Genomic DNA, 23767 nt, shown 5'->3' on the forward strand with positions numbered 1-23767 from the left:
ATGGCCTGAAGCCTATCCATATCGTACCAATCAAGCGAAAGAAGTAGCAAAAGTGCTATTAAAGGAAATAATACCAAGATTTGGGGTGCCACTAGGATTATCATCAGATAGGGGACCTCATTTTGTTGCAGAATCAGTTAAAATTTTAGCCAAAGTATTAGGAATAAAATGGGATTTACATACTCCCTGGAGGGTACAGTCCAGTAGAAAGGTAGAAAGAATGAACCAAAATTTGAAGAGGCAAATAAGTAAAATCTGTCAGGAAGCCCAGATGAAGTGGCCAGACGCATTGCCTCCCGCTCTCTTAAGAATTAGTATTCAACCAAAAAGTGCTGAAAAAGTAAGCCCATTTGAGATATTGTATGGGAAACCATATCAAACTACCAGAGCTGGAGCAGATCCCGAACAAATAGGAAAACATTATTTAAAAAGATATATAATATCTCTAGGGGAAGTGTTGTCTTCTCTCCACAGATTTGTAGCTGACAGAGCACCTTTGTCCCTTGATACCACTGTCCACGCATTTCAACCAGGAGACTCGGTCTACTTGAAGATATGGTCAGATGAGCCACTGAAGGAGAGGTGGAAAGGACCTTTCCAGGTTTTGCTCACAACCTACACAGCTATTAAACTCGTTGGGATTGATTCACGGATTCATTATACCCGTGTGAAGAAGGTGCCTCCTCAGCAGCAGACATCCAAAGAAGAGGGACCTTTAAAATTGAAACTAAGTCGCGTTCAGTAAATTATTTAATTAAGGGGAGATATTTTTGTATAAATTCTGAAGCTTTGTTGTGAATAGTATTAATTGTGCTATCAGTACAGCAAATTTAACCAATAATGAAAGGGTTAATTGTTATGGGTGTTTTAGTATTTTGGATAAGAAATGATGATTCTCAAATTTTATTACCAAAATGGGATCGGAATAGAAATATCTGGGAGCTGCTAGCCAAAGAAGTAACCAACATGTCCTCCTTCTGTTTAGATGCAGGAAATTTGGTGGGAGAAATGTATACTTCCTGTTTAATAGGAGTCCCGACCCCTCTGGAGTTATTAAAGAATTATACCATGTTTAAAGGCTTTGATAATAGCCTAACTTATCCTCAATTATATGATATGGGAAAAACAACTAAAATTAAAGAGAAAGGGATGCTAAAAGTTAAAATACAAGGAACCCTTCCAGCTAGATATTGTGTTACCTTTGTGAATTGTACCTCAAAATGCGAAAACTTAACCCAACTCCAGCCCCCTTTAACCTGTAATAGAACACAGCATGTAAGTTATGCCTGGAGTCATACCAAATTACCTTTAGGGTGGTTTTTACTTTGCAGAAGAATCGCTTATACCTATGCCAGCTAATACAACAGGAGGCCCTTGTTCTATAGGTAGATTAGCTCCTTTATTATTAAACAAAGAAGATGTGAAACACAAAAATAGATCAAAGAGAGCTGTTCATCAGTTGCCTGAAGACTGTGATTCTCAAGTCACCTTATATAGCAGTAGTGAAATGGTGGCTGCTGCAACATTGACTCCAGGAGTAGGAGTAGCCATGAATTAACATACATTTAAAAGGATTGCTTGTGCCTTGGTAAGAGATATAAATTATACTTCACAAGCTTTGATGGCTTTGGGAACTGAAACGATTCAGGTAAGAGAGGCTACTCTGGAAAATTGAGCTGCTGTAGATTACCTATTATTGAGGCATAATCATGGGTGTGAGGAATTAAAAGGAATGTGTTGTTTTAACCTGATAATTCAGTAACAGAAAAGAAAATCCAACAGTTAAAAGGACTGGCTTCCTCAGTTACAGACCGAGGATTCTACTCATGTCAGTTGACTTCATGGCTTCCTAATTCAAGTTGGTTGAAGCAGTTATTTGCATTTGTTTTGTTGTTTACAATTATCATTACCTGTTGTCTTATTCAGTGCACCTTAGGAGGAGAGATCCCCCACGCACCCAGTGCTGAATAAACCAATACTGGCTTTCTGAACCGCATTTCTGTTTGGAAAGTTTTTATAGCCGTTTGAGCAGTACCAGTTGCACCAGAGGTACTACACAGCCCGCCAGGCCACCGGGGCAATGGCTGCGGGTGGGACATTCCCGCCTTCCCCTCGCATCCGCTGGGCCCTGGCCGTGCCCCGCGATGGCGGGGAGCGCCGCTCTGCCCCCCCGTTCTCTCCCTCCTCAGGGGACCCGGGCGCAGACGCCTGTCCCCCGCTCCTGAGGCGCAGGCACGTTGGGCCAGGGGCGCCTCGCTCCCACAGCTTTCCCTGAGGGTCACCCATCCGGCAATGGCGGATCTTCCCCGCGCAAGTGCCGACGGATGGGGCGAAAGGCAGCGAGGAGCTCCCGCACCCCTCCTGAAGCTGCCCTGTCCGGGCCCTGCGTCCTGCCGGGCTGGCTCATGCACGGGGAGCGGGGCCCTGGCAGGGCCTGCCCTGCTCTCCGGGGCTGGGCTCCGCTGAACCCCGCAGCCCGGACCGCAAGGGCGGGGACCGAGGTCGCTGCCAACCTGCGAACGCGCCGCTGTTCTGTCCTCGCCGAGCTCCCGTCGCTGCTTCCGGCGCGGACCCGGAAGCGGAAAGGAGCAGGTGAGGCAGCGTGAGGAGATGGCGGCCCGCGGCACCGCGAGGCGGGGGGCTGGCGCGGGGGCGGCCCGCGGGTCCGACCCGCAGGAGGAGCCGCCGCCGCCGCTCCAGGCCGTGCTGGTCGCCGACAGCTTCAACCGCCGCTTCTTCCCTATCTCCAAAGACCGGCCACGGGTGAGAAATCCCCCCTCCCCGCCTCCTACCACCTGTCCCGGGCCGGTTCCTCCGGGGCCGCCTGTCCCGGGCCCCCCGTCCCCGGGGAGCTGGAACCGGCAGGCCTCCGGCGAAAGGCGGAGTGCTCGCCGGCAGCGGTGGTCGGGCCCGGGGTCGCCGTGAGAGCCCCGGGCTGGGTCGGGAGAAGATGAGTCTCCCCCTCCAGCCGCTCCCGGGGTGCTGCTGGGCCCCGGCGTCCGCCCAGCGCTCGGGCAGCCCCCACGGCCGCGGCTTTTCCCGCCTCCCCCCGCGCCGCGGAGGCCTCTGACCGGTTGTCCTCGCTTATAAGAGTTTATGATGTCCCCCGCTGGAGAGGCAGCGAGGGTCTGATCGCTGCCGTTTGCTTTTCCATACGGCAAGGCAAACTGCCCTGTTCGCTTTTCTTCTGTCGCTGTAGCAGGAGCGGGTTGGGGCAGGCTTGTGTCTGATAGGGGAAAAAAAGCAAAATCTTTGTCCTTGCTAGCAGTAATGGGTAAAAGAATACGGCCAGAAAAATAGATGGGGAAAGCACTTTAATTATCCAGATCAGAAAGGCGTATGTAAAAGGAAAGAAGAGCGCTTCTGGAGAATTGAGATCTGAACAATTATCTTACCTCGTTTGCTGAGTAAATGGTTGTGGTGGTTATAATTATACACGCAAACTCAGGACTTAAAACATCAGAAAATGAATTAAAGAATAGTATGAGATCACTCAGTTGTGAATCAGTAACTTGGTTTAAAAGTGTGGCTTGAATCTCAATTCAATAGAATACTCACTTCACTTTAGGTTGGGTTTTTTTCCCCCTTGTTTAATTCTGGACGCTCATATTCCTGTGGCTTCATCATCCATGTCTGACAGGTTTTTCTTGAAACAGTTAAAGCCTGAGTCAGGGAATCAGCACTCTGGGATTTTTTTTTTTTCCCCCCAGTCTCTTTCATTTATCTGGGTCGTCTTGAAGAGTTTTGTGTGCGATAACCTCACTTTTTTTATGCCTTCCTCTCTGAACTGAGGATCTGCCCAGAAAATAGCTCTTACTGTTTAGATCAACTCTAAAAGTTTTTGATAAAAGGTGGTGGAGCAGTCACTCATGTTATTTTTCTGGTACTGCTGATGATGTTATATCCTCAAGTTGGAAGAAGCTGTTGCTGATGTTGAGGTACAGAGTGTTCAGCTGTCTATATGGGTTTTTGTTTTTTGGGGTTTTTTTAGGCTCTTTTACCTATGGCAAATATAGCCATGATCGACTATACCTTGGAGTTCCTAACAGCAACTGGCGTGGAAGAAACCTTCGTTTTCTGCTGTTGGAAGTCAGCTGAGATAAAAGAGCATTTACAGTAAGAATCGTTTCTTCTTTTTAGCTTTATCATGGAAAGAATTCTTGTATCCTCCAACAAGCCTCAAAGGTCTCACTGATCCTTCTGATGAAAACTGTGTGCAAGAGATTCCCTTTCAACAGTTGTCTCCTAGCTCATCTCAAAAAAAGATCATTCCCCATGTGAAGGAGTGTGGCTGTGCAGTGTGTTAAAAGGGTTGGGTATTTTGGGACTGCATTTATATTGGCATTTAACCTTTGTCTAAAAGCAGGGATTTCTTGTGAGTAGCCATGTAAATTAGAGTACCACCTTTTGCATCATGCCCTGCCTTGGCACGCTGTGCAGCATGCGGAAACAGCGCTGTCAGCACCTTGGCCTCTCCGTGCATGTCTTTTCCCTGCAAGAGAAGCATGCGGTCTTTTCCCTGCCTGAGGTACTGCTTTCTGAGAAAATGCTTGGGTTGTGTTTTAACTTCTCCATTGTCAAACCTCGGCTCACAGTGGGGTCGGGTTTCCTGAGTTTCCGTACGCAATGGTCTCAAAGTCTAACCCTCTTCAGTTCATCTGCTGTGTGCAAATGAGCACACCTAAACCTGTCCTTAGTGTTTGCTCATTGTAATAGGATTCTCCTTGCATTCACTTATGGATGTGGTGTGCACTGGTGCCCTGTGTCCTAGTATTTTCTCTATCAGAATATCCTCTTTATGCCTTCCTAACGTGTTTTTCGCCTTCCAGAAAATCCAAGTGGTGCCGCCACACCTCTCCCAACACGGTGCGCTTTGTGACTTCTGACCTGTACCGCTCCCTTGGTGACGTGCTACGAGACGTTGATGCGAAGTCCCTTGTTCGTTCCGACTTCATTCTCGTCACTGGAGATGTGGTGTCCAATTTCAACATATCCAAAGCACTGGAAGAGCACAAGTAGGTGTTGAAAGGAACATACACTTACCTGGTGTGCTGAGACTCTGGGCTTTAATTCTCTGAAGACGGATTCTAAAGTTCTGCCTTTCTTTTTCAGGTTACGTCGTAAGATGGAAAAGAATGTTTCTGTGATGACGATGATATTCAAGGAGTCCTCACCTGGTCACCATGCCAGGTGCAAAGAGGATGACATTGTTATTGCTATGGACAGTGCCACAAACCGCGTCCTTCACTACCAGAGAACCCAGGGGCTGAAACGCTTCCACTTTCCTATGGTGCGTCAGGAACCTGACGGGTGGAAAAGGGCCGTGGTAGTGAAGCAGCCCACCCCAGGAGGTCCTCCTTGAGAGAGGGCTGGGGAACTGTGCTTGCTGCTTCTTTTGGAGGAGCAGGTGATAGGAAGTAACTCTTGGTAAACTGGATTTTTTTTCCTTTAACCTTTATTTGAGGCTTGGTGCAATTTTGCTGGGACACACGTGGTTGGGACTCATTTCAGAGTTTGAAGATCGGGCAGACGTATTTCTCACAATTCAGTGTTTGCATTTTTTTGACTCCTTTTCCCTGTGTGAAACAAGGGAGGTGGATGATTTGTGCTGTCGCAGAGATTCCCAAATTGGGATGCATATAGCACAGTTGTACACAAACCATTTTGAAGCAGCACCGAGCCTGGCAGAGGGAGTGGAATAACAGCGGGTGCAAGGGGCGGTACCTTCTATTACCTCTGCATGTACTGTTCACCTAAAAAGATTATGGGCTCTACTAATAACGTAGTAAATGCTCTGTAAATGTCTGCAGAGGCGTTTTTCTCCAGTGAGATAAATGGACCTTTTTCTTTTTTCACCTCAGAACTAAGACTGTAATTATATAGCATTTTCGTCTCCAAATCAGTAATCAGTAGCTTATTTTTTACCTTCAAATGATAGCACAAATCAGTCTATGAAAACAAAAAGGAAAAAACAAAACAAACAAAAAACAACCACAAAGAAACAACCCACAGCTGTAAAAATCCACAAGGGATATGGAAGCTATGAATATTTTGTTTTGATTTATTAATGTTCTTTGTACATGTGTAGCTCCTAGCAACTAAGGTAAGGAGCTTCCTGGAGGAAAAGTGATTGTTCGAAGTACAAGCTGTTTCTTGGAGAGCTGTGCTGCGTAAAGATGAGGGCAGTCTCTGCTGACTGACACACTGCTCTGTGTGTGACCTGGCTGTGCCTGCTAAGCTTGCCTCAGTGTAGATTGTAGATTTCTCTGATCTTCAGAACTTCAGCTAGTTTAATAATTCAGTCAATACTGCCCCTGGCTTATAGAAGGCTTTTGGGACTCGGTACTGCATGAGGCAGTCAGATCGTCTGAATTTTTTCCTCTTTCAGAGTCTGTTCCAGAACTCAATTGAGAATGTCGAGGTGCGCCATGACTTGCTGGATTGTCATATCAGCATCTGCTCTCCACAGGTGAGCTCTGCCCTTCTCAGCATCCAAAATTCAATCCGCATTGCTCTGCTGGTGTGCAGGGGGTGCATGTGGCCTGAGTGTACTAGGTTTGGAACCTAGAACTCCCAGATGTGCTCAGTGACTGAGCTGAGAGCCTGAGCGATCATGTGGCACCGCTCTGCAGACTGTGTGAGTGCTCAGTCTGGATCTGGCATCCACTGCTTGAGCCCAGGCAGAACTAAACAGCGGATGCATCGGTAGACTGGCTGATTTGACTGTTCTGGAGAATAAGTGATTTCACTTAAAGTATAGTAACATCTGTGGAGCAGAGGTGATGGCTATGTGATGGAAAAGTGTCAGTACTTGCAAGCTGGTACCATGTTAGGGTAACATTCAGGGTTATTCCAGCCTAGGCTTGCTAACATCTCTTCCTGAGAGAGACCATCTGAAAAAGCTGGTCTACAGCCTTCATTTGGGAGTGAAACTACAAAGTAAGGCTGGGCAGATTGCTTGGAAATGCTAAAGTAATGTTTTGCCCCTTCAGAAAACCAGAATCTGTTCATAGTCTCTGTTAAGAGGAAGAGATGGGAAGGTCAACCCTCCTAGCAGAAGGAATCAAAGCTTTGTTCTAGGCAAGAGCATCACTTTCCTGTAGTGTATAACTCTGCTCTCTGAGAACCACTGAACAGCCATTAATTATCTGGTTTCCCTGGCAACATTTTCTGCTAACTATATTATTTCTTTATGTTTTATTCCTGTCAGGTGGCTGAGCTGTTCACAGACAATTTTGACTACCAGACACGGGATGACTTTGTGCGTGGTCTGTTGGTGAATGAGGAGGTAAGGAGAGGGTTGTTACAAGGAAGATCCTATTACCTTGCATTAGAGAATCCTCTGATGTGCTCCTGCTTGTCTCCCAGGTCCTGGGGAACCAGATCCATATGCATGTAACAACAGAAGAGTACGGTGCCCATATATGCAACCTGCTGATGTACGAAGCTGTGTGCTCTGACATCATCCGGCGTTGGGTTTATCCTTTGACTCCAGAAATGAACTTTACCGATGACAAGAATCAGAGTTACACCCATTCTAAACACAACATTTACCGGGGAGTGGATGTCAGCCTCGGCCATGGCAGCGTGCTGGAAGAGAACGTGCTCATTGGGCAGGGAACGGTCATCGGCAGCAACTGCTCCATAACGAACAGCGTTATTGGGCAGAACTGTAGGATAGGTGAGTACAAGAATGGGGGACGCGCAGGCATTGCCAGGCAAGGGTGCGGGTTGTTGGGATTTAGTTTTTAAAGTGCATTTGGCTCTGAGAGAGGATGATAGGTGGGTACCGATTGACTTCTAGTGGGAAGAAGGGAGAAGAGCTTGGTTTTCCAGCACAGGAAATAGATTAAAGTTTTCAGGGTACCATAATGATGGTGAAAGTTGGAAGGTACTTGGTGCAAATAAGTTGTTTCAGCAGTAGGGAACGCATGACCTTTACTGATCTAGAGTTATCACCCACCAGCATCCTGCAAATGAGGGACATCTGTCCGTGGTTTTGTGAGCTGCCTGGTACTCCTTCTGCCTAGTCTTGACTGGAATTTTTTTGTGATTTGGCTGTGTTCGTGCAAAACTAAGATGTCAGTTGTTACTGCCAACTTGTTAAGTCTCTGTGGAGAACAAACTCATCTTTTAGCTTTGGGTAAGAAGTGACCGTAGGCCTCTAAGGCAAATTTTTACCTTTCATCTAACATCCGTCATGCATCAAGGGCACTGGGATTCAGCAAGATGCTTTCTAGTGGACTCAGCAGTGTGGGAGAGCAGCAAACTGCCTTGCTTAACATATTTGTGCTTGGTGATGTATAACAGGTGATAAAGTAATTTTGGACGGAGCTTTTCTCTGGGACAAAGTACACATAGCAGATAATGTGGAGATCTGTCATTCCGTTATCTGCGATGAAGCTGAAGTGAAGGAGAAAGTAAAGCTAAAGCCCCGCTGTGTCCTCTCTTCTCAGGTGAGCTGTATTTATGTCTGTTCGGCTTTCTGCCTTGCTTGGCAAGTTACTAGACTTACACTAGACCATACCAGAATGCAGGGCTGCTCCAAACCTTTTTGCAGTGGTGGGGGATATGCTACTGCTCCCGCCTTTTTCTTTCTTTTGTTTGGCTAGGGTAGGATGGTATGTAATCTGGCAGTGCTGATGTCTGCAGTTATACTTGTTAGTATACAGCTTGTCCGGAGCAGTTGTCCCTGCTGGTGAAGGTACAAGGGAGCAATTAGGGAATTTCTTCATTAAGATATTTTGCATATATTTGCAGGTAGTAGTAGGTCCAGGCATCACTCTTTCTGAGGGCACAGTGATCTCTCTGCACCCACCAGATGAGGAGGAAGAGGATGATGACCAGTTCAGTGATGATTCTGGCATGAACAAGGAGGAAAGCAAAGTGAAACTGAAAGGTATGAGAGTCTCTGGCTCCATGCACTCAGGCTATGCAGAGGGCTCTGCCTTCTGTGATCTTTTCGGGTCTTTCCCTCCCCTATTCTAGTCTTCCCAGTGCCAGGCTAGAGCTTAGTGCTGCATCCAGCTTGGAACATGTGTGTTTTCAGTAGGGCAAGCAAGGATATTTGGCTCAGGTTGGACAGTGAGATGTGCTTCAATACCCCAGTATTAAAATTTGTGGAGACTCAGCTATTTTCCATTTTTCTTAAAGTAGGAGCTTTGTAGGAGATGATAAGCTGAAGTTGGAAGAGATGTTCAGTTCAAGGCAGGTTGCCAGATCTATGTCCTTGTACCTGCACTGTGTCCAAGGACTTTGTCCTTGTGAAAGACTATTTCTACCAGGTGGGGTTTGTGGAGGGATCTAAACATGGTCAGCTGAATGTTGCTGCTGTAGGGAAGAGTAAGTTGGTCAGTTGTCAAGGCAAGCGAGAAGATAAAAGCTGAAATCTGTATGCATCTGCAGGATCCCCAGCTCCCTCTTGATGAAGGATATTTAGGGGCAGTAATAAGCGGTTATACCAGTCTATTTCAGGTTTGCCTGTAAGGAGATCCAGTACATCTACCCCCTAATGGCTGTTTCTTTTTCAGGTTACAATAAAAAGGATGTAGGTTCAGAGGGCAGAGGTTATCTCTGGAAAGCAGATGACAAGAATGAAGAGGATGAAGAAGAGCAGAGACAAAGCCTATGGGGTGAGGAAAAGTTTAGTGTAGTCACCTGGGGATGGACAGACAGACCTGTGTCAGGGAAACTGGCTGAATGGGATGCTCATAATGGTGTCTAGAGTAAGACCTGGGCTTTGTGAAGCAGACTGGCTGCAGATAACATACATGTGTGGAGGCAAGGTGAGAGGTGAAACCAGGTGGTGGACCAGATTCTCTCTCTTCCTGTGCTCTGTGGAACACGTTCATTAAATCTGTGACTCTACGCTCACACGCGCAGCTGTCTGTGAATGGCTCGCTATGGGATACCAGGCCCTCCCTTAGAGGGAATATGCTTTGGCTATTCCAGGTACTGCTGGCTTTCTTCCTGCTAGTGACAGTGTCTGCTGACATTGCTCCATCGTGAGTCAGCAGTCTGCACAAAATGCTTTTGCTTCTGTCCTTGTCCTTTGTTGTCTGCCTGCAGATTCTTTAAAAAAGTCCAATTCTGCTAGTGCCAGCTGTAGCATCCCTCTGCAGCAAATCTCATCATCTGGACCTGAAAGCAGAAGCTTTCTTGCAAGGACAGATAGTTGCTGACTTGGTTGGGAAGTCCCTGGAACACCTGGTTCCTCATGCATGTGACAGTTGCAGCTTTTGAGCGTTGAATGCTGTGTCTTCTCTTCTTCATCAGGCCCAGCTATGCATTCAGAGGAAGAGAGTGAGTCAGACACGGATGTGAGCATGGGCTCTGAGGAGCCAGACAGTCGGGCAGCATCCCCTCAGCTAGATGATATCAAAGGTGAGAGATGGCCTTTTAAGAAGTATGACGAGTCTGCAGATAATGCAGTGAGTGTGAGATTTGTGCTGCTTTCTTTAGGTATATTGGAAAATTTGTGGATATCTATACTATGTTGGTTTACTGACCTCACTTCCAGCATTTTCTACAGAGTTCTTTAATATCCCTTGTATTGCCGTTGTGTTAACCCACGGCAGCCAAGGATGAGAAGGTAGACAAAGATCCTCCATCTTTCTCACTCCTGATCAGTGGGCCTTCAGGAAAGTGACCTCCTTGAGTTGTCTGTTTAAATGGCAGTGTCATTGCCTAAACTCAGAGATTGTGTTGAAGGTCCAGCAGAGTTTCCCTGTGTAGACAGCTTACTGCTGTAATCGTACCGGAGAATTAAATGTCCTTGTACGAGCTGCCTCTTTTGGCAGATATGTTTTGGGTTTCTGTTTTGTTGTGTTAAGCTTACCTGGATTTGAAAGGGGTTCAAGCCAAATTGGGAAAAAAACACACCTTTTTCACATTAAAATATGTCCCCAAAGGAAATTAAACCAATAAAATTTACGTTTGAATTCACATCTTTAGTTAGGAGGAGGTGAGGTTTGTCTGAATAGGAAAGAGTAGACTGTAAAAGTATAGTAGAAACTCTGCTCTAACAGGTTGCAGAGGTAAATAACTTTGTACTGTTTTGTGAGGATAGATCAATGATATCCAGTAGGTCATCTCCTTTATTTGAATTATATTCCACTATTTATAAGTTTAGTCGATGCGGGTTTGTGCCAGCTTACAGAGAACAAATAGATGTCTGTGTCAGAATGCTTCCTTTGTTTCTTCAGTAATAAACAGTTTGAAGAATCTGTGCTTTTCCCTCTCATACCTAACTACCTGTCCTTTCTTTCATTAGTTTTCCAGAATGAGGTTGTGGGTACTTTACAGAGGGGTGAAGAAGAAAACATTTCCTGTGACAACCTGGTCCTGGAAATCAACTCCCTCAAGTGAGTGTTTCCCTTAGGGATGCTGTCCCTTATGCTGAACAGCTGGGTTTGACAACAGATCTAGAAAGAAGAGGAGAAATCATGTGAATACCCATGTTTGATTGTTAAACATTAATTTTATCAGTATAGAGCATGAGAAATGCCGATTAGAGATCATGACTGAATGACGACAGGAGTTGATCGAGAGCACCAGCTGCATCTATAGCATCCTCAGTGGTTAGGCTTTTCCTGCCCCAATTCTGTAACAGGAGATTGAATTGCTGTTAAGTAACTGTGGACTGAAGAGAGCAAGCCAGTTCTTGGCACAGGCTGCCTGTAAGTTCATGCAGGGGCTGCTGCTCGGTGCATTGCAACATTCAGCCAGCTGCCTGCAGCTGGGGCTGTGCAGTGGCGTGGCTTGTGCACTCTGTTTTTACAGCAGCAAGTCTAGCACACGTAATCGGGGTACCTTTTACCTAGTATTTCTGAAATACAAACCTGTTTCCCTTCTTTTGTACAACAGTGTTCCTACAGCACTCCAGTAAATGTGAGGGTGCTGTCCCTGCAGCAACTTGTTCTGCTGTGATAGCAGATTTTCAGGACTTGTGGCCTTATGCAGGGCCTGATGCAATGCAAGGTGGTTTTATTGCCTGAATATTTAGAAAAAACAACCAAACAAACAGTCTGGAAGAAGAGAATCAAATTTTCTGCTGCATAAAGATATGAAGAACCACAGTCTGCAGAGATCAGATAGTGTGAAATGTTGGGGGTTTTTGCCTTTTTCCTTGCAGGTATGCATATAACATTAGCCTGAAGGAGATGATTCAGGTGCTCAGTAAAGTGATCCTGGAGTTCCCACTGCAGCAGCTGGATGCAAACCTGGACTCCCAGAACTATTTCTCAGCGTTACTTCCTGTGAGTGCTGCTCTGTTTGACTCTTCTTTGGGCTTGTCTCCTAGTGTGTAGGTGTCTGTCTGGATGCCCCAGGTACTTTCAGGCCAAGAAGTCTTTTCAGTTAAGCCTGAAGGCACTTGAACTCCTTGAGTTCATGAGCCTCTTTGTCTTCTGTAGAAGTAAAACTGAATGGAAATTATCGTACCTGCTTGACAAAACTCAGCTGAGACTGTAGGTGTGGGGAGCTCTACTTCAGTACCTACGGTTGTTTCTGTTTCCTGTGTGTGATAGAAGTGCATCACTTTTTGAAGAGAAAAGAGAGGGACTGTTGGAGATGTCTTTACAGTCTTGCTTTCCAGGAATGTGGTTCCAGTCCATCATAAGCCCTGTCCCTGGGGCAGCAGGGAACACTCCTCTCCCAGTAGGATCCTTCCCAAGGCCTTTCTTGTCTGCATGCTGTAATTGGTGCCATTTTTTTTCCAGCCAAATGCAAAGGCACGATGCTGTTGTCTTTGAGCAAAGATACAGAGTTCTGTTGTGTCTCTAAAGAGACGGGGGTTGTATAATTGGGTGAGAGCGATTTCTGTTTCCTGACTTAAGGAAGACAAGATAGAGTCTGCCTTAAAAAGCAGGCAGTCTTGTCTTCACGGTTTTGTTGATCCAAGCTGAAGCCATTGTAGTGTGTTTGTCTCTTTGCTATACCCCATTTGTGTATTTTGAGTTTGCAAACTCTACAGGTTACAAAGGTGCTCTTTCAGAATGAATAGGTCTGACACCTGTTTGGGAAGGACTAGTTTAGGTTTTTTAGGAGATGGAGCTAAAGAGGAACACTAGACATCCTCATCATCCTTTCTCTGAGGAAGTATGTGCTTCCAATTGATGGGGAGGGGTGGAAAACTAATTCTTCTTTATGTAGGTTGTAAGCATGGCACTTAATTCATCTCCTGGACAGTGGAGATGCCTTCTGTAAGAAACATCCATGTGAATTGATCTGTTCAGCAGAAGGCTTAGTGAGATTTTGCTGTTCACTCTTTAAATTCTGCTTGCTTTTGTTAATTTTTCCAGACTCTTTTCTTTTTTCTTCTCCTGGAAAAAGAGAATTGAAGGAGGACTGTAGAGAACATCAGAGCAGGTGTTAGAAAGTGGAAAGCAGTACATCTAGACAACAGGTTGTGTGGAGTTGGTAGCTGTGTAGAATGGGTTGGGGTTTTTTTCCCAGCTAGGATATGGCATCTCTTCGTCTCCCAGATTGGGCTCCTGATCTAGCATGAGTCGGACAGGAGAACTTCACTGCAGCACCCAGTCAGAAGAGATTCTAGTCTGGGGTAAAGGATACTATATAAATGTGTAATGTTTTGTGTAATTACCCAAGATCCCTTAGAAGCTAAAGACAATGGAAGTACATGAAGGGCTTATCTCTGAGTAACTTTGTCCATATATATTTCATCATAGGAAAGCTGATGCTCATGTTTAGCAGCAGAGATAGCAAATCAACTCACCTTTAGTGAGAAGCGATAATAATCTAAATGTAATATTCAGGGTGACTGTGCCCTGTGTCCTGGACAAGTGGAATTTCTCTAGGCAGGGAATTGAGTGGCATGTGCATTTATGAAACACAAATTATCCTTAGATTTATCAAAGAGATCCAAGTGTCAAACCAATTGATCATTATGGTGCCCAGTTTCTCCATGTGCTCCTTTGTAAAGAACAACCAGGAAGTTTCTTACTGAATCCTTCTCTGGGACAGTTTTGTGCCTCGGTGTCTTTACTGTGTGCAGAATTGTTGTGCTGTACTGAAATCAGCAGGAAGGCAGTATCCTGGTGAGGTGTGCTGTTAATGTGCAATTGCATGCGTGATGTTAGTCACCATTACAACCAATATGTTTGAGTTGAGATGTGTCTCTAGTGGAGGTAGTGAATTGTCTTTCAAAGGCATATGAAACAGACATCGATGGTCTTCCTGGGCAGCGGCTTTGTGTGTTTACCAACAGTGCTCTGAAGAGAACAGTTCTTCGGGCAGAACGTGCATGTTAGTACAGCATCTGAAACAGTAGCTTTTCTGCAGCAAGAAACTTGTGGTTTCCTAATTAATAAGAAGTACCCTCCATTAATTTACTGATACTTACTTACACCCTGAGAATCCTAAGCACTAGCTTGGTATAGGTTAGTACATAATGAAAGCGTGTAGCTGAAGTGTGTAGCTATGCAGCTGTAACTGCCTCAGTTAGCAGTGGTATTAGGCTGAGATCTGCTTATGATGGTTTACATATGGCAAAGTGTTATTTTGTATGAGATGGGGATACTTGCATTCTGAGAGTGGTGAATATCAGAAGCTCACTGAATTTTACAGAACTGTTTTATGTCTCTTGCTGTCCTTGTAGCTCAAATCTAAGAGATGCTGAAGGAAGATGGGTTTCTTATGTAAGAGTGATGGTAGAGTGGTCCCAGACAGCTCAGGAGGGGAAATTGTGGAAATGCCATAGTTATGATGTATGGTTTGACTTGAAACCACAGTATGTGCTCTGAAGTGCTGGCCCCTGAGCATGAAGCTCTGAAGTGTTACAGCAATTTTAGTAAACAAGCATCCGGTAAAGGATATGCCTGTGGGTATTTTTCAGATGAAACATGGAGGCTTGAGAAATTAGGTTATCCAGTTCGATGTATGTCAAGGATCTTGTTCGGCTCCTGTACAAGTTGTAAACCAGAGATTGTACAGAAAACCAGACCTTTCCTAGAACTGTAGAAATTATTTGAGCAAACATGGCTGAACCTGCTGATAAATTGAAGGCTGTGCTTCTGTTGTCACTGAAGCAGCATCAAACAAGGTTATGTAGGTGAGGATGTCTAAAGGGACCCTGGGGAGGCAATATAGCAGTTCGGTTTGCTGAGCTGGCCAGTGCCTGCGCTGCTGCCCGGCAGCGACCATGTGTGGTGCACCTCTTCAGATTTCTGTTAGGGAGCCTTACTCTTTTGTAATGTCACGCAAGTGAACACGACATGGGATCACTTATTCAGGGACCAAATGGATCTCTGCTTTCACTGGAGCAATTTATGGTGATGAGCACAGATGCCGTTATGGTGTAACAGGTTGGAATTACGGCTTTGTCCCTTGCGCTTTGCACATACTTCATAATGGTGTTCTGTGCTGGAGGTAGGGGTAAAATAGGCCTGGTGTCAAGACTGTCCTTCTGGCAAAAGAAAAGTGGATCACAAACCTCTCTGAAGTTGAAGTTGATAACAGCTTCACTGACCAGATCCAATGAAAAATTCCTGTCAGAGGAATTTGATTGCTTTCTCCAGACTGTAGATAGTTTTGAGGAGTTACCCAGGTGGAGTCAAAGCTTGGAAAGTTATGATATTGTCCATAGCTCTCTTTGTCAGGTATCCCTTCACATTTTTCAGTCTCTTATTCAATCTAAAATAATTGCAAGCTTCTAATTCCCAGTTCAGATTTTCATGAAACTCCCAAAACGGCCTCTCTGGTCATACAGGCTCATAGGTGTGTTTTTGCTTAGGGCTCTGTGGGGCTGAGCCTTGCCTTTCCCATTAGCACCGGTTACAGTACAGTGCATGCTCTTGACCTGAGATAGTATATTTTTTTTCTTCTTTCCCAGCAATAGGCATACTGTATTGAGTCCTGGGGTTGTGAGTGTTTATAGCTCTGCTTTCTTTATAAATTACTTGCTTTCAGAAACTCAATAGCTTCTGGTTAGAATTGTGCCTGCTTATGATTTAAAGACGTTAACAGAAAGGTATTACAAAATATTTCTTAGCCTGGAAGGAACTTGCTAGTAGCTTTACTACATTTGAGGTGAAGAATTCCAAAGGATAATAAAAGTGCAGGATATGGTTGTAGAGGAGGGAAGAGTACTTAGGATTAAGCATTTTGCTAAGGCTAAAGTCCTTTCTGGAAATACGCCATGCAACCCTCAGCTTTTTGTTGTGATACTGTGATGATTAGGATCATTCTGTGCTGTTACTGCTGTTCCTTGAGCCAGTTGATGTACTACTATACAGATCAGTTTGTTTGTACTAATCCCCTTTGTTTCTGCTTGAGACATGCAAATTCCAGCATGGTTGCATAGCAAATGTGTCTGAAGAGCTGATAGAGTGTAGTACTATTGTCCTGGTTTCAGCTGAGAGGATTGATTTACTTCATAGTAGCTAGTGTGGGGATACGTTTTGGATTTGTGCTGGAGACAGCATTGATAATATAGAGATGTTTTTGTTCTATGGACTTATTGTTGAGCAGTGTTTACACGGGGCCAAGGCCTTTTCTGCTTCTTGCACTGCCCTGCCAGCGGGATGGCTGGGGGTGCACAAGAAGTTGGGAGGAGACGCAGCCAGGACAGGTGACCCAAACTGACCAAAGGGATATTCCATACCATATGACGTCATGCTCAGTTTATAAAGAGCTTGGGGGAAGAGGGGGGGGCAGCGGCATTCGAAGCGATGGCGTTTGTCTTCCCAAGTAACCGTTACCGTGACAGAGCCCTGCTTTCCTGGGGATGGCTGAACACCTGCCTGCCCCTGGGAAGTGGAGAATGAATTCCTTGCTTTGCTTTGCTTGTGCGCGCGGCTTTTGCTTTACCTATTAAACTGTCTTTATCTCAAACCACGAGTTTTCTCACTTTTACTCTTCCAATTCTCTTCCCCATCCTGATGGGGGGGGGAGGAGTGAACGGGCGGCTGCGTGGTGCTCAGCTGCCCGCTGGGGTAAAACCATGACATACTATGGAGTAGTTGAGCACTGTTTCCTAGTACAAGCTTTGGTAGTCCACGCTGGCCCGGGTTCTAGCTCCGCTGTGTGACCTGGAGCTCTCCGTCTGGCGGTGCTACTGCCAGTTAACAGCTGTCCTGGATGGAATAATGCTGATTAACCCTGAATGTAGGTGTCTCAGAGCTTCTTCATCACACCCCAAGCCCCTGTGAATTACCTGCTTCCCTTCAAAATGGACCATATATGTTTGTAAGAAGATGCTGTTGAAGGCATAGCAAAAGAGTATATCTGTACGGGCTTGCCAGGGCTGTAGTTTCAGGAATGTCTGCTGTTGAATTAATCCATTTAAAAAAGATGTGGAACTCTGATTTAATTTCCTACAATGTTTTTGTAAGATGGTCTGGTTATGATGTGTCCAATGAGGAATTTTTGTATCTTATCCTAGTTCTGATACCTTTTAAAATTGTTATGGACAGGGGTCTAAGTATCTTTATTACCTCCTATCCCAGATTCAGGTCAGTCTGCACCGCTTTGCAGAGCTTTCCCTGCTGCTTGTTTTCCAGATATGTACAAGTGAAAGAGCTGTGGGGGACTCGGACAGAAATACTGTTTGGATAGGCAACACTAAAATCATTAAACTAAAGACATCATAAAAAAACAAGCCTTGGAGGAGAAAACTGAGATCAGCTAATAGTGTAACAACCTCTTGCCCTTCATCCTTCCCACCCATTCCCTGCAGCAGACTCCAGAATCCAAATAAGCCTGTAGACACACAGCAAGCACGTGACTTGCACTTAGAGGCTGCTCCACTGTGTTCCTGTTTTAGGGGTGGCTATTTTGCACTGTCCACTTCTACTCGACTGATAGTTTTCCTGGCACTATCTTTTTCTCATTTTTTTTTTTTCTTATTTGCTCTTCTGCTTTGAAGGAGAGTTCTACTGAAATGTCAGCTGCTCTGTGGGGGGAAGGTTTGAGTAGCATGTATGTACTTCTCCTTATCGATCTGCTGTGAAGTGATTTTCTTTGAATACCATACTCCACTAAACACTTTTATTGTGATAATCTAGTATTCCATCCAGAGAGGCGAAACCAAGAAAGCTAACAGATATCCTCAAAGCTGCTTAGTAAAACCAGGTCCTATCTGCGCATGTGAGACTTAATAGCATTTGTTTCATGGACAGAGCGGGACAAATATATTAAGTGTCTGCTGAATGGTTTCTTAAAATGCTTCCCTGAGTCAGTACTTAGTGCAACACAGCTGAGAAACAGGGCTGAGCGCACACATCCATCTCAGCTCAGGAACTCTTCTGTGCTTTTCCCCTGCAGCTGTTGAAGAACTGGACCCCGTTGTTTAAGAACTACATAAAACGGGCATCAGATCACTTGAATGCCTTATCTGCCATTGAGGAATTCTTCCTGGAACATGACAGTCTCTGCACGTCGATAGCTAAAGTGAGTATCTGCTCCTAACTCTGAGCACCTGTTTTTGCTAGATTCATGATGAAATGCATCCTGTTTGCATCATCAGCTTGTCTGCTTTAGAGGAGACAATTTGAGGTCTCAGCGGAGAAGGTGTATAGAAGATCCATCTATAATAATTGCTTTAAAAAACCCCACTTGTATGTCTGCCTGTGCCTCTGAGGGAGCACAGCTGAGGGTTAGTATTAATTACCAGCATGCAGCCTGCAGGGAGCTGCTATTTTGCAGCTTCTAACCAGGATGCCCATGTTGTGTGACACTGGAAGAGGCAAGGCCAGAGGCTTGCTTTAGGAAGAACTTTACTTTGTCTCTTTCTGGTCGCTGGGATCTAACTGCCAAATGGCTTATCCTATTTTAGAGTACAAAACAAGCAAAGCTGGGAATAAGGGGGGGATTTCACTCAGGCTGAGCTAGTTATGAAACTGGGAATAAAGGGGAGCTGACATGTGGCTTATTACCTATCTCCTCGTTTCTGAGATTTTTCAGTATGTTCCGCCTCACCCTTCTTCAAAAATATTTTGTCCCTGTATTCTTTCTGCCCTATCACACTGAGAGCATTTGACTTGGATCACCAGTCTTTCCTTTAGCAGTGTCTCAGGAAGCCCCTGTCTCTTTTGGAAGAGCTCTCCTAGAGCCTGCTTAACTCTTGGTTCCTCAAGAAAGAGTAATCCTAACCTGCTACCTAGTGCTTCTGGCTAATGGCAAAGCACTTAGGACTGAAGCCAAAAGCCTTCAGTTTGGTGAGCCAAAATGTCCTTGAATTACAGCAATTGTTTGGCATGTGTCCATTGTTCTAGGGGCCTGGGTTTCCCTGGAGGCCGGGAATTGAAGTGACACTTTATATTTGGAGTTGGCAGCCAGCTTTGTCAGTGCTCTGCCACAAGGAGACTGACTGCAAAGTGGCTGCTCTGCCTGAGCACAAAGGCACCCTGAGAAAGCATGATTGCATCTTACCCTCGCTGCACTGGGCAGGAGTTTGAGCTGATGAATGACCAATTGCTTTGACACCTGCCATAAGGCACTTTTAAGAGAGAACTGGCAGGAGGAGGGAGCCTGGGGCAGGGCTGGATAGATTCACGCACTTCTCTGCGCAGGTCACAGTTGTGCCTGCATAAGAGTTGCTTGTTAGATCTGCTGTGTGGATGGGTTTTGGGGTGCTTGAAAAAGAGAACTTAAGTAACGTCTTGAACTGACATCCTCTGTGGCCCTTTGTTGCCCGCAGCTCTCAATCATACCCTGCATCCACAGAGCTGAAGCTGATGGGGATTGAACTTTGACTCATAATGTGTCATAGCATCTAACTGTCAGGAACATAAGGCTCGGTAGGAGAAGCACAGTTATTTTTAACAATACAAGCAAAATGAAGCAGACTGAGTGCCTTCTGTTGAAGATGGAGCTGTGAGACATAGATTATGTGCAAACTTTGTGCTTGGACACAAGCTAGCCCCAAAAGAGTTTATAGAGAGCCCTGTTGCTCTTTTCTAATCAATGCAGGTGTTGATGACGTTTTACCAGCTGGAAATTCTGGAAGAAGATGTAATTCTCAATTGGTTCTCTTTACGGGACACGTCTGACAAGGGAAAGCAGCTTCGTAAAAACCAGCGGGTAAGTCTCAAAGGTGTTTAAAGGGGGGGGCGGGGGGGGGGAGAGAGAGAGAGAGAGACAACAGCTGCTAAAAGAAACTTTGAGTGGAGTTTGGTGCCACTGTCACCTTTTGTGGAGCAGCTGCCATTACATGTTAGGCCAGTAACACACCAGTGCATTGAACACTAAGCAACACAACTTTGTTCTCCAGAACAGACGTTTCTGTGTGTTCTGCCATAATTGTCCTGTTTGGATGAGGAATGGAGGTAGTAGGAGAGGGAGATTGTTTTTAGTGGGCTCTCTGTAGCACGAGGCCAGCGTTTTCTGGAGTGGCAGCATGGCTTCTCTAAGCCAACACCCATTTGAAATGGGCTTTAGGCCAATGCCCTGTGTGCTGGCCCCATGCAATTCCTTTGAAGCTTTCATTCCTGGCTCACCCATCCCTTCACATATATTTCTAAGCATTTGCTGTACTGAGTGGTTTCATTTGGCTTATGTTGCAAGGAGCCTATAAACTTCTCCCCTCCATCAGGCAGAACTTTGTGCTGCAGTTTGGCTGAGCTCCGTTCCAGTCCTCCTCTCTGGATCTGGAAGAGGAGCAGGGTTAAAAAGCCATCTCTGAAGAACTCCAACTTTGTTTAAAACCTTTGCAAAGTCAGCTTTTAATGTAGGTCAGCAGTGCTTTCAGCTGCTTATTCTAGCCTGGTTAAAAGGTAAAATGAGCTGCCTTCTTTATAGCAATTTCTCAGGGAGTAGGCTCTTCCCAGCAGAGTTTTCCTAAAACGTCTCCGCTAAGGTGCAGCTGTCATCCCTTCTCCCTCAAGCTCTGAAAAACCCTCAAACTTTTGTATTTTTGCTGAGTGTTGTGGGGATTGTCTGACTGGAGGAATCTCCCTCAGGAATCTAACGAGTCTGGGTTTGTCCATGGCATCCCAGTTGTTTTTCATCTAAACTTTTGTCTCTCTCTCCCTCAATCTGCCTCTGTTTCTGTGCCTCCTAGAAAGACTCTGTCATGTGCAGGATAGTGGTGCTCGTTGACGCATGTTGAGCGTTCCCAGCATCTGTTCGGTGTCAGTTGTTACCCAGTTACATTTCATTCTCTCTGCAGCTTCAGAAGTTTATCCAGTGGCTGGAGGAGGCAGAGGAAGAGTCGTCTGATGGCGACCAAGACTGACACGGTGGCTTGGCATGAGAAGAGGCACTCTCACTGCCTTTCTGGGCCGAGTGGGCAGGGCAAGATCAATGCCAGTGCATGATGTGTAGATGTGGGGCCTGACATCGAAGTGACTGACAATCCCATCATTAATTAAGTTGTGTGTTCCCAACTTTGCCACTTCCCTCCCTCCCTTACTCGCCCAGTGGCACCTTATGTTGGATGGTTGCAGCCCAGTGTAAAAACCATAAGGGAAAAGCGGGACGTGGTAATACCTCAAATCCCTCTGGAGCTGGGATGTCATATACTATAACCTATATTTTGGGAGGTCCTTGTTACTAATACAAAGGGAGCAAATAGATGCAAATGCATACAACGCCCTTATAAATCTAACTGTTGGGGTTGTGGAAGAATGGTCATACAGCTAAGTTATTTGGAGTCATTGTTGCTTCTGGAGCTAAGAGAACTCCTGCTGAAGAGACACTGGCAAGGTTGGTGAGTAGGAGCATGTGGATTAGGATCTGGAGTGGAGGACTGGGATTCAGGAGTTTCTGTGCCTGGAGAAGATGCAGTTATCTGAGGATGCCTAAGGCATTTTGCAGCCTACAAGGCACTTCTATGATCTTTCCAAAAGGGAAAATCTCTTGCCCTCTGCCGTGCTAGGATCTAACATGAGGTTGCACAGTAGAGTTGGTAAAACCATGTGTTTTCCCCTTCTGTAGAACAGGGGATAATACGTGCTTAGTTCCCCCAGCGGGGGTTGGCTAATAGTGGATGTGCACTGGCCAGTGAAATGCGGTATGGGCCACTACATCTTAGATGTGATCTGTTGTGTGTGTGTCCCCAGCTTAGCAGACATTTTAGAAAAGTGTCTGTTTCTTTATTTTTTTATAAAAAGGGAGCGGAGATGCCTGGCTCCTCCTGCTGCACCAACTACTCTTGTGTTTTGCTCTGGGGCCACTGACTGCACCAGCTGCTTTAAGGAGGATGCAAGTTCCTAAGTTCTGCTCCAGTGAGAAAAGGAGTGAATGGTCTTTCCTTCAACAGCACGTGCTTTGTATTTCCACATGATTTCAGTTATACAAACTTGTTTACTTCATGTCCTTTTTATTTGTTTGAAAACTTCCCTCAGACAGTGGGGAAAGTGCTGCAAACCCACTGTAAAGTTCAGCAGCCGCAGAGCAACTTGGCATGCAGCAGGGAACGAGCGTGCTTCTGGCACTTTGTTGCTAGCACAGACAACGTGTGGCAGCAACAGGGTCTTTAAGAACAGCATCACTGTGCTGTGTTCTTCCCCGCTCTCAAAGAACAGAGCAAAAAAGGCACAACAAGAATCAGCTTGTGTTCGTAGGTGGGTTGGTGGTTGGATGTGCTGACCTTGCCTCTGCCCCTTCAGGAGGAGCGAGGAATAAATCCTTTGCAGGGGGGAAATGCACTGGAGCTGCCCACTCAGGATATTTTCTTGGCCGTTCCGTGGTGCCACAATTGTCAGTGAGGGGACAGCATTGGATGCTAGAGACCAGGGATACTGCCTCTTAAAAACCGATGGTCAGGCAGGGCGATCTTGTGCACTCACACTATCAGTTGCCAGGATTGTGCGTAAATGTGCTTGTTTTCTGACATTGCAAACACAGTCTTGTAAATGTTGGGGAAATAGTTGGTATCTGAATTTTCTGTATCTGCCAATATTTAATTCAGGGAGCAAATAAAAACTATCCTGGTGTTACTGGCTTGTTTGCTTTGTTTTATTTTGAATTATATGTCTCTAGTTGTGGTACGTGCCTGAGCAGGGATTGACAGGTAAACTAAATAACTCATCGCTACTTTTTTGCTCGAGATTTTAAGCACATAATAGGCAGGTTGGAAATCAGCACAGCATTGAATTGGTATAAATGTTCAGTGATAACTCATGACCTCATTGTTTACAACTAGAGAACAGTTTATTAAAACTTCTGAACTTAGAATCCCGAAATGGGTGAAGTTTGGTTTTGTACAGGATTATGTTGCAAAGATGAACCTTAAATCCTATGAAACCTGTTCTCCTTTGTCACGATGAGAATTTGTGGGAATGCTGGCTGTTAGGTGCTGCATCATGCCCTCCTGACGTAGGGGAGTAAGAGCTGGTGGCGAGGGGGCGGGAGGACAGCTACAGAGCTCTTAGTAAAACCATTTACAAAACAGCTGCAAGACTTGGTAATTTTAAAATCTCCTTGGGCATTTTCAGTATTTTTTTTCCTTTTACGACGTGAAGATGGCTTACAAAATAGCTTTAACGTGTAGTTCTGTAAATGGCTCAGTTTTTGCCAGAGGCTCTTGGTTCTTTGTGCCAAGTAGCAATTCCACTTTAGTTTTTTTCCACATTCCTTCCTCCTTTGCTCCATAGTAGCCAACTTCTTCGTGGTGTAAGCTGCTTTCTTACCCAGGGGTTAAGGTCCAAGGGGAGAACGTTGCTGTATGACCAAATACCCGTCAGACCTCTGGTGTGTGTGGTGGCGTGGTTTTACAGGAGCCAAGAATAAAGTAGCAAAAAAGACACAAAGTAGGACACTCGATACTCTCCAAGGTGGGGTTCTGGCATGGTGCAGCATCCTTATG

The 23767-nt window shown here is 45.4% G+C and overlaps 1 protein-coding gene across 1 annotated transcript; it reads left to right on the forward strand.

Moving 5' to 3' along the window:
- The first annotated feature begins 2568 nt into the window (after window positions 1-2568).
- Window positions 2569-22898, forward strand: EIF2B5 (eukaryotic translation initiation factor 2B subunit epsilon). Its single transcript, XM_075761405.1, has 16 exons — window positions 2569-2763; window positions 3992-4116; window positions 4830-5015; window positions 5113-5290; window positions 6389-6469; window positions 7211-7288; window positions 7369-7681; window positions 8311-8456; window positions 8761-8899; window positions 9531-9632; window positions 10276-10383; window positions 11273-11363; window positions 12134-12257; window positions 18283-18408; window positions 19930-20040; window positions 21128-22898. The coding sequence occupies exons 1-16, from the start codon at window positions 2611-2613 to the stop codon at window positions 21191-21193; spliced, it is 2127 nt and encodes a 708-aa protein (XP_075617520.1). The 5' UTR covers window positions 2569-2610; the 3' UTR covers window positions 21194-22898.
- The last annotated feature ends 869 nt before the right edge of the window (window positions 22899-23767 follow it).

This window comes from Balearica regulorum, chromosome 9, assembly GCF_011004875.1.
Source record: "Balearica regulorum gibbericeps isolate bBalReg1 chromosome 9, bBalReg1.pri, whole genome shotgun sequence".
Lineage (NCBI taxonomy): Eukaryota > Metazoa > Chordata > Aves > Gruiformes > Gruidae > Balearica > Balearica regulorum.

Coding starts and splice junctions, on each gene's coding strand:
- EIF2B5 (XM_075761405.1), top strand. CDS start 2,611: ATGGCGGCCCGCGGCACCGCGAGGCGGGGGGCTGGCGCGGGGGCGGCC. Junction 6,470..7,210: donor TCAGCATCTGCTCTCCACAG/GTGAGCTCTGCC, acceptor TATTCCTGTCAG/GTGGCTGAGCTGTTCACAGA. Junction 7,289..7,368: donor GTCTGTTGGTGAATGAGGAG/GTAAGGAGAGGG, acceptor CTTGTCTCCCAG/GTCCTGGGGAACCAGATCCA.